The sequence below is a fragment of the Sinocyclocheilus grahami genome, unplaced genomic scaffold (assembly GCF_001515645.1).
Source record: "Sinocyclocheilus grahami isolate Dianchi unplaced genomic scaffold, SAMN03320097.WGS_v1.1 scaffold132.1, whole genome shotgun sequence".
NCBI lineage: Eukaryota > Metazoa > Chordata > Actinopteri > Cypriniformes > Cyprinidae > Sinocyclocheilus > Sinocyclocheilus grahami.
The window spans coordinates 1077651-1087779 of record NW_015505311.1 but is presented as its reverse complement, the minus strand read 5'-3'; the positions used below and the strand labels follow the sequence as shown (position 1 = coordinate 1087779).

General features: G+C 34.1%; 1 protein-coding gene across 1 annotated transcript in view; it reads right to left on the bottom strand.

The window, feature by feature from the left end:
- LOC107590735 (voltage-dependent T-type calcium channel subunit alpha-1H-like) overlaps positions 1 to 10129 on the bottom strand; it is a 66701-nt gene that overhangs the window by 4151 nt on the left and 52421 nt on the right. The window contains 7 exon segments of the mRNA XM_016279644.1: positions 226 to 347; positions 702 to 780; positions 915 to 985; positions 1635 to 1768; positions 3260 to 3369; positions 4690 to 4841; positions 8411 to 8603. Coding sequence (XP_016135130.1) covers positions 226 to 347; positions 702 to 780; positions 915 to 985; positions 1635 to 1768; positions 3260 to 3369; positions 4690 to 4841; positions 8411 to 8603 — 861 coding nt within the window.

Genomic DNA, 10129 nt, shown 5'->3' with positions numbered 1-10129 from the left:
CATTATAGGGTGGTTGTGTACACATACTGGCAACACACATTTCAGTGCAAACAACTTGTAAAAGTGCATGTAGCATCCTATGACCCCTTTAAACATTTGAGTTTTGGGTTTGGAATGACATGAAGGTGAGTTTAAGTCTAATTAAGAGCTAACATTAAACATCCGCATTCCATAATCACGCATTTATGGCATGCAGCATGAATATTTTCATGGTTCGCAAAATACCTTCATGATTCCATTCCAGTTATCTCCAGTGGAAACACGGAACAGAGTGAGGAATGCCATGCCGAAATTCTGAAATGTAGCATGTCTGCTCAATCCCTCACACGGATTCTCCTCAGTACATTCTGATTTAAAAAATAACTTATTTTAATACTTCATCTCCAAAGTTCATTTATTTTATGTAACTACATTCACTCTGCAAGTCAGTAAGATTCTGAAGTTATTACTTTTATTCAGCAAGGATGCATTGTACTGTATTGATCAAACATGACAGTAAAGATATTTACCAACCCTCCCCCCCTATAGTAATACTATAATAATAATAATAGTCAAAACTGATAAGAAGAAGAAGAGTTTTGATTAAATAAATGCAGCCTTGGTGACCATAAAAGACTTCCTTAAAAAACATTAAAAAGTTTTACTGACCCCAAACTTTTGAATAGTAGTGCATGTTAATGGAAAATAAAAGGTATACTGACCAAGTTTGCCAAAAAGTTCAACTCCCAGCGCCGCATAGATGAAGAACAGCAGCATAAATAGCAGACCCAGATTACCAACCTGGAAAGCCAGAACATCACCAGAATAAAGCCACATACACCATCATCTCGGGACATATACGGTCTCTGTGAAGTTTTTCCTCAATACAAATAGCATATACTGTACCACAAGACATACTGTATAAACTTACTGACCTGCGGTAAAGCTTGAACTACTGTATCCAGAAGAGCTCTCATTCCTGTGGCCATCTTCAACAGCTTCAACACTGAAAGGGAATTTTATATCACATATCATTCCTCTTTAACCACTGAAATCTCCTTTTGACATTACTGTCACAAACCCAAACTGTAATACATATCTGTTTAGCACTATATAAAAAGAATCAACTACCGTTCTCTACCGTATTCTATTTGAATATATTTTAAAATGTAATTTATTCCTGTGATGCAAAGCTGAATTTTCAGCAGCCTTCACTCCAGTTTTCAGTGATCCTGCAGAAATCATTATAATATACTGATTTACTGCTCAAGAAACATTTTTTATTATTATGAATGTTGAAAACAGTTATGCTGCTTAATATTTTTGTGATTTTTTCCCCAGGATTCTTTAATGATTAGATAGTTCAAAAGAACAGCATTTATTTGATATAGAAATGTTCATAGCAGAAATGTCTTTACTTTCATGTTTGATCAATTTAATACATTCTTGCTGAATACAATTTTTAATTTATTTCGGAAAAAAAAGAAAGAAAATTTTACTGACCCCAAACTTTTGAGCGACAGAGTAAATAAAACTTTTTAAATTTAAAATTTTTATTAGAGGTGCTAGAAAAGCTGGAAACTTCTCTATTGTACCCTGTTTATTTTCTCACTTGTCACAGCTTGTGTGTGTGTGTGTCTTCATGTATTTGGTACCTCTGGCGATGCGCAGCACCCTCATTATGCGAATGATGGTTGGGTTGATGGGTAGTGAGGCATTCAGGTCAATTTCCTCAAGTGTGATGCCCATAATGGAGAGAAGAACAATTGCCAAGTCTAACTGATTCCACCTGACAGAAAAAAGACAGAAACACCCAATGAGATAAAGACAAGGTCCTATGAAACCATTTAATATTCTTGAAAAGAGCTAAACTTGACCATTTGAGACTGTTAAAGCAAAGGTCTTGTTTTAACACTTTCTTTCTTTCTTAAACTTTATTTTAAGCTTAAAGAGCCATGGAACACGAAGGAAAGACAGTGGAAGAAAATGTTAGCATCCCATATTTTTAATTTATAGAGGAAAGTTATTAATTTATAGACTTTTGAGGCTATTTTTCTCTGTGTCAACGTCACAGGATGTGTCACAAAGGTGTCTCATAATTATTCATGAGTCTGCATGGTCTTATTTTAAGAGAAGGCCTTGTCTCATTATTATTCATGACATCATGTAACCTTTATCTATGATAGCACTTCAGTCAGTGAGTTGATACTATATTAGAACATGGGTTGCAAGTTTTCACGTTTGCATGATATGCGATGCTGACAGAGCAACAGGATTTCAATCAATGACTGACAGGTTTGAAATATTTGTGCAACAATCATGTTTTATAGGAGGGTTGGAAAAGCACTGTGGCTCAAGACGCAGTTTGACACTGATAGTTTATATATAGAATATAACTGTGAATCAGCATAACAATAGAATAATAGTCTCAAAAGTTGTTAATAATTCAAAAGCACATTCACATATTTTGATGCAGAGAGAAAACACAAATCATTCCTGTATTTATTTATGTAATAAATCACAGATAAATATACACATTTATTTGAAATAGAATTGTTGTAACAATGTAAAAGTCTTTTAAATTAAATAAAATTATTTTTAAAAAATAAATTATTAGTTTTATTCAACAAGAATGCATTAAATTGATCAAACATGACAGTAGACATTTACATTGTTACAAAAAATATATTTCTGCTATATTGCTGTATTGCTATATTGCTGATGAACTTTCTATTAATCAAAGAATCTTTAAAAAATGGTTTTCACAAAAATATTAAGCAGCACAGCTGCTTTCAACATTGATAATAATAATAAATGTTTCTTGAGCAGCAAATCAGCATATTAGAATAATTTCTGAAGGATCATGTGACACTAAAGACTGGAGTATTGATGCTGAAAATTCAGCTTTCCATCACAGGAATAAATGATAATTTAAATAGAAAACAATAATCTTAAATTGTAATAATGTTCACAATATTACTGTTTTTGTTGTATTTTCAAATAATCAAATAATCAGCAATGGTGATATATGCCATTAAATATATTCAAAATTTTTTGAACAGTAGTTTATAATTGATGCATTTTAGTTGAACTGCAACATGCCATTAAAGCGAAACTAAACTTATTGAGCAGTTTTCTCATCGCTTCTTGAAATCCATGACTACTGCAGTGAGAACAGATCCGTGCTGAAATGTCAATATCAGAAATGTACCAACTAGTGAACTTACTGTCTAGAAAACATGCTGTATTTCCGCATTGTGTCCACATGACGGAGCCTTACCTCTCTTTGAAAAATCTCCTAAAGCCAAACGCAACCAATTTCAGCACAGCCTCTATCACAAAGACCAGTGTGAAGAAATAATTACAGTACTTCAGACCTTCATCCAGATACTGAGAAACACAGACACAAATAAAGACAGTCAGACACCTTGAATATTAAACTCTCAATTCAACAGAAATTTAAAATTGACTATTTATTTATACAGTCCTATACAGTCTTATTATGAATAATGCATCAGTGCAGGTTATTCATATTGTAAAAAAATATTAGTTTTTGTCAAAATCTTTTATCAAAATGTAATAAATTGCTCTGCCTCTGAAAAAACTTTTCTTTTCGATTGACATCACCAAGACCTCTTATTTTTCAACACCATCTGATGTCAATTCATTATGCAATTCCAATTTTTCATGGTCCAAACTATTTCCGATGCATAAAATCAATTATAACTCTGTATTTGTTTATATTAAATACTGTTTCGCTCTGAATAACATCTGATTATAGAAGTATGGGAGTGAACCAGTGCATTCTTTAACTAAAAATAAAAATACTAAAAAAAATAATTAATTGTAATTAATTAAACTTTCACCGAAATAAAATACAACATAAAAATTTGTTTTTTTTCAGTTAGTTGTGAAAGTAAAATTTCTCATTTTCGTTTAGTTTAAGGTAACTAAAATTACTAAAACTAAAATAAAAATGTATAAAATTAAAAAGATTAAAAAAACTAATAAAACGAATAAAAATGACTAGAACACAACAAAACTTTAAAATTAAACTAAAATGGAAAATATAAAAATTACTAATTTATATTATTAATAAATACTAAGATACTGAAATAACAAATGCTATACTAAATACTTTTAGCATTTTTGCAAACAGGTTTGTGTGTTAACATATTGATAGTGTCATTGCTCTGCAGAAGTGACGTCTGTGTGTGTGTGTAATACACCAAACCTTGGGTTGTCTGTAGTGCTCCATTGACATCGTGAGCACATTAATGGCGATGATGATGGTGATGAAGAGGTCCAGATAATGGCTAGTGCAGAATGTGTGAATATAGAGGCGTGTTGGAGAGTAGTCCGCATAGTACGGGTTTTTTTTCAGTTAGTTGTGAAAGTAAAATTTCTCATTTTCGTTTAGTTTAAGGTAACTAAAATTACTAAAACTAAAATAAAAATGTATAAAATTAAAAAGATTAAAAAAACTAATAAAACGAATAAAAATGACTAGAACACAACAAAACTTTAAAATTAAACTAAAATGGAAAATATAAAAATTACTAATTTATATTATTAATAAATACTAAGATACTGAAATAACAAATGCAATACTAAATACTTTTAGCATTTTTGCAAACAGGTTTGTTAACATATTGATAGTGTCATTGCTCTGCAGAAGTGACGTCTGTGTGTGTGTGTAATACACCAAACCTTGGGTTGTCTGTAGTGCTCCATTGACATCGTGAGCACATTAATGGCGATGATGATGGTGATGAAGAGGTCCAGATAATGGCTAGTGCAGAATGTGTGAATATAGAGGCGTGTTGGAGAGTAGTCTGCATAGTACGGTCTCTGCAGAGCCTCTAAAAAACAACAAACACACAGAGACCAATAGAACACCTTCATTAGGGTGTATTCAGGTCATTCAGGTACTCACACTCATCTTGCATCACAGGATGCTGTGAACATCCTCGCTCAAGATTTTAGGTTTAAAAATGTCGGTTTTGTAATACAGATTTGAACTGAATACTTGTTAATATTCACAAGATATGCAAGGTTTCATTGAAAATAACTCAAGGGCAGGTTGTTGTTAGTGCACTGTATAGGCTACTTTGTTGTCCCTGTCAAACACAAGCACACTGACCCAGTTTTTGTCTGGGCAGTAAATTGCTAACGTAGCAGTGTGTGTGTGTGTGTGTGTGTAGTCACAGTTAGCAAACAGTCGAGTCATCTGAGGGACGTTATAAATGTCCAGCCAAGCATCCCCCCACATCCATCATGGCTCAAGACTGCTCAAGGTGTCTTTGAGACAAGCTTTGTGAGCATTTGAGGGAGGGAGAGAGCAAGAGAGAGCAAGTGATGTCCTGAGACAGTTAACTAATTCAGTTTCCACTTCGGGCACCCATACAAACAGTACTGTGGCAGTAACATGGTGCACTAATGGTATTGTGAATATTACTAATGGTGATATATGCCATTAAATATATTCAAAATTTTTTGAACAGTAGTTTATAATTGATGCATTTTAGTTGAACTGCAACATGCCATTAAAGCGAAACTAAACTTATTGAGCAGTTTTCTCATCGCTTCTTGAAATCCATGACTACTGCAGTGAGAACAGATCCGTGCTGAAATGTCAATATCAGAAATGTACCAACTAGTGAACTTACTGTCTAGAAAACATGCTGTATTTCCGCATTGTGTCCACATGACGGAGCCTTACCTCTCTTTGAAAAATCTCCTAAAGCCAAACGCAACCAATTTCAGCACAGCCTCTATCACAAAGACCAGTGTGAAGAAATAATTACAGTACTTCAGACCTTCATCCAGATACTGAGAAACACAGACACAAATAAAGACAGTCAGACACCTTGAATATTAAACTCTCAATTCAACAGAAATTTAAAATTGACTATTTATTTATACAGTCCTATACAGTCTTATTATGAATAATGCATCAGTGCAGGTTATTCATATTGTAAAAAAATATTAGTTTTTGTCAAAATCTTTTATCAAAATGTAATAAATTGCTCTGCCTCTGAAAAAACTTTTCTTTTCGATTGACATCACCAAGACCTCTTATTTTTCAACACCATCTGATGTCAATTCATTATGCAATTCCAATTTTTCATGGTCCAAACTATTTCCGATGCATAAAATCAATTATAACTCTGTATTTGTTTATATTAAATACTGTTTCGCTCTGAATAACATCTGATTATAGAAGTATGGGAGTGAACCAGTGCATTCTTTAACTAAAAATAAAAATACTAAAAAAAATAATTAATTGTAATTAATTAAACTTTCACCGAAATAAAATACAACATAAAAATTTGTTTTTTTTCAGTTAGTTGTGAAAGTAAAATTTCTCATTTTCGTTTAGTTTAAGGTAACTAAAATTACTAAAACTAAAATAAAAATGTATAAAATTAAAAAGATTAAAAAAACTAATAAAACGAATAAAAATGACTAGAACACAACAAAACTTTAAAATTAAACTAAAATGGAAAATATAAAAATTACTAATTTATATTATTAATAAATACTAAGATACTGAAATAACAAATGCTATACTAAATACTTTTAGCATTTTTGCAAACAGGTTTGTATTGATAGTTTGATAGTGTCATTGCTCTGCAGAAGAGACGTCTGTGTGTGTGTGTAATACACCAAACCTTGGGTTGTCTCCATTGACACATTGACATCGTGAGCACATTAATGGCGATGATGATGGTGATGAAGAGGTCCAGATAATGGCTAGTGCAGAATGTGTGAATATAGAGGCGTGTTGGAGAGTAGTCTGCATAGTACGGTCTCTGCAGAGCCTCTAAAAAACAACAAACACACAGAGACCAATAGAACACCTTCATTAGGGTGTATTCAGGTCATTCAGGTACTCACACTCATCTTGCATCACAGGATGCTGTGAACATCCTCGCTCAAGATTTTAGGTTTAAAAATGTCGGTTTTGTAATACAGATTTGAACTGAATACTTGTTAATATTCACAAGATATGCAAGGTTTCATTGAAAATAACTCAAGGGCAGGTTGTTGTTAGTGCACTGTATAGGCTACTTTGTTGTCCCTGTCAAACACAAGCACACTGACCCAGTTTTTGTCTGGGCAGTAAATTGCTAACGTAGCAGTGTGTGTGTGTGTGTGTGTGTAGTCACAGTTAGCAAACAGTCGAGTCATCTGAGGGACGTTATAAATGTCCAGCCAAGCATCCCCCCACATCCATCATGGCTCAAGACTGCTCAAGGTGTCTTTGAGACAAGCTTTGTGAGCATTTGAGGGAGGGAGAGAGCAAGAGAGAGCAAGTGATGTCCTGAGACAGTTAACTAATTCAGTTTCCACTTCGGGCACCCATACAAACAGTACTGTGGCAGTAACATGGTGCACTAATGGTATTGTGAATATTACTTACTTGTGTAAAGGACTCGCATCCTTGATGCTAGGGAGATGAGGGTGGTTGCCAGGGTGTTGCTATGTAGTTGCTCAAGTGTACTAAATGGCTTATATTTTGTTCCTATATAGTTGCTAATGTGTTCTAGGTGGTTTCTATACCATTGCAATAGTGTGAGTACCCTGTTTTAGAGTGTTAAAGGGGTCATATGATGCGATTTCAATTTTTCCTTTCTCTTTGGAGTGTTACAAGCTCTTGATGCATAAAGAAGATCTGTAAAGTTGCAAAGACTAAAGTCTCAAATCCAAAGAGATATTCTTTATGAAAGTTAAGAGTCAGCCACGCCTACCTAAAACGGCTCGTTCTAACACGCTCCCACATATCTACATCACTATGTGGAAATATTAGCATAATGCCGCCCAAATGTGCAAGCAAAGAAAGAAGGCGTGGTTTCAGGAACAGCAGTCGTGTTGATGCAGCCATGTCAGGGAGACGCTGTGTTTCAGTGCGAAAGCAAAAGCACTTTATTTGGCCTTCCGGAAGTAGATGCAATTAGAAATCATTGGTTAAGATTTATTTACAACAGAACAGCACAACCCAGATGTTCGAATTTGAGCAACGCATTTTATGGACAACAGTTTTTTTAACCTAGAAATAAAGCATGTCAACATATTCTGTTATACCAAATACACAAAATAATGATCTTTAAAATAGCATCATATGACCCCTTTAAAACTGAGTGGCTTTTAGAGGCTGTTAGTGCTTAGCAATTAAACTGTACTAACCATGTGTGATGCAATAAAGTTACAAGCAATAAAACCAATCTGTTCCATGCTAGTTTTATTCTAACCAGCAGTGACAAGCCACAAAATATTTTGTTGCCCTATGCTCCTCTAAAAATTGTGGTAAAAAAAAGTGGCGAAAAATCCATTTAGTTCTGAAGTCTGTTTTCAGTGACAGCAGAAAAATGACTGAACCTTTTTATTATGACACAGTCTGACTCAAACACGTACAACAAACACTCACTCCTGCGTCTTTTTTCCATGCGCTTCTGTCTCTTCTCCTCTCTCTGTCTGGCCTCCTCTTCCTCCTGGTCTTGTCTACACTTGTGGAAGTTCTCCACCACCACACCTACAAACATGTTCAGCACGAAGAAGCTGACGATCAGCAGGAAGGAGATGAAGTACAGAAGCATCCAGGGATTATGATTCCTTATGGGCTACAAAAGAAAAACGGAGAAACCATTTAGATAGAAATGGTGGTGACATTGTTCAACTAAAGAAGTAATTTTCATAAAGAAATGTTCATGTCTACACGTAATCAGCATACTGTAGTAACAGTATATTAAGCATATATATTTTATAAGCTTGCACATACTTTTCCTACCATTATTTTGTGGAAATAGTAGATGCTCACTCTTGCCATTTACTTTGCTGCATTTAGAGTAATTCTGCACATTAATTTAATCTCATAAGACTCACTAATTTAGGACTGTGACAACAACTTGTAATGAATTTAAAAATGCAGGTCATAAGGCTTAATGTTTTCACTCGTCTGTACATTAATTTATGTATTTTGATGCTGCTCTCATCTCCAAAAGCATGTTTCTTCAAATCAACTCATAGCATTCCTCATTAGTTTGGTCATGCCATGTTCCAAAATTAATAATATTCAGATATTCAGAATAATATTAGTTATTTACACTTAGTTAAACACTAATTAAGTTTATTTTTAAGAATAAAACTACTTAAATGTTGTAAAAAAAAATTTAATTCAATATACTGTACACTACCATTTAAATATTTGGGGTCAGTAAGATTTTTGAAATGTTTTTGAAATAAGTCTCTTATGCTCAAAAGACTGCATTTATTTGATCAAAATACAGTAAAAACTGTTTAATAATATTAAAATTTAAAATACTTTCTACTTAAATGTATTTAGTGTAAATTATTCCTCTGATGGCAAAGCTAAATTTTCAGCATCAAACTATTGGAATACTGGTTTAACACAGCAAGTAGTATTAACATAACACATACATAATCAGAATATGAAAATTTACATTACAATTTCAAAGCACACATAAAAGTCATTGTAAGTTGCCAGGATGAAAGGAAGGCGGAGAGAAAGGAGCCCATCAGTAAGTAAGCAAAGACAGGAAATGCGACAGGAAGAAAGTGCAGAATGGAATGGAAACTCTGTACTTGTCTTATTGTATAGGCAACACAATTGGTATTTGTCACCACACAAAAGATGGGCCGCTGTAAAGGACACTATGTAAACCAGTTGTGTTGAGTCTGTTACTGTCCGTGGACTCAATGTTTCTGTGTATGTGTGTGAGAGAGAGTGTGTATAAGACCTCTCAGTGGAATTAAATGATGAATGTTCTGTCTCTCCTCCTCAAGCTGCTCATTTTGGTGTCCTCCACTTACCACACCATGTTACAGCACAGTAGGGCTATTGCAGACAGAAACAGTACTGTACTACATTGATGTTTCCTGTCGGCTCAATTTTTGAGTGGACTTTGCTGTTCCGATGAGCATGAACTGTATACGAGTGGAGCGACTGTGCAGAGCGCACACGCATAGAGCGGGATAATACGCAGAGCGTCACACCACGTGAAAGTGAAACCTGAGCGGTCAACTAATTTTCGGTGCGCAACTAACTAATCTCTAATTATTGGCGACATCAGAAATGGATATTACAAACCCGATTCCAAAAAAGTTGGGACACTGTACAAATTGTGAA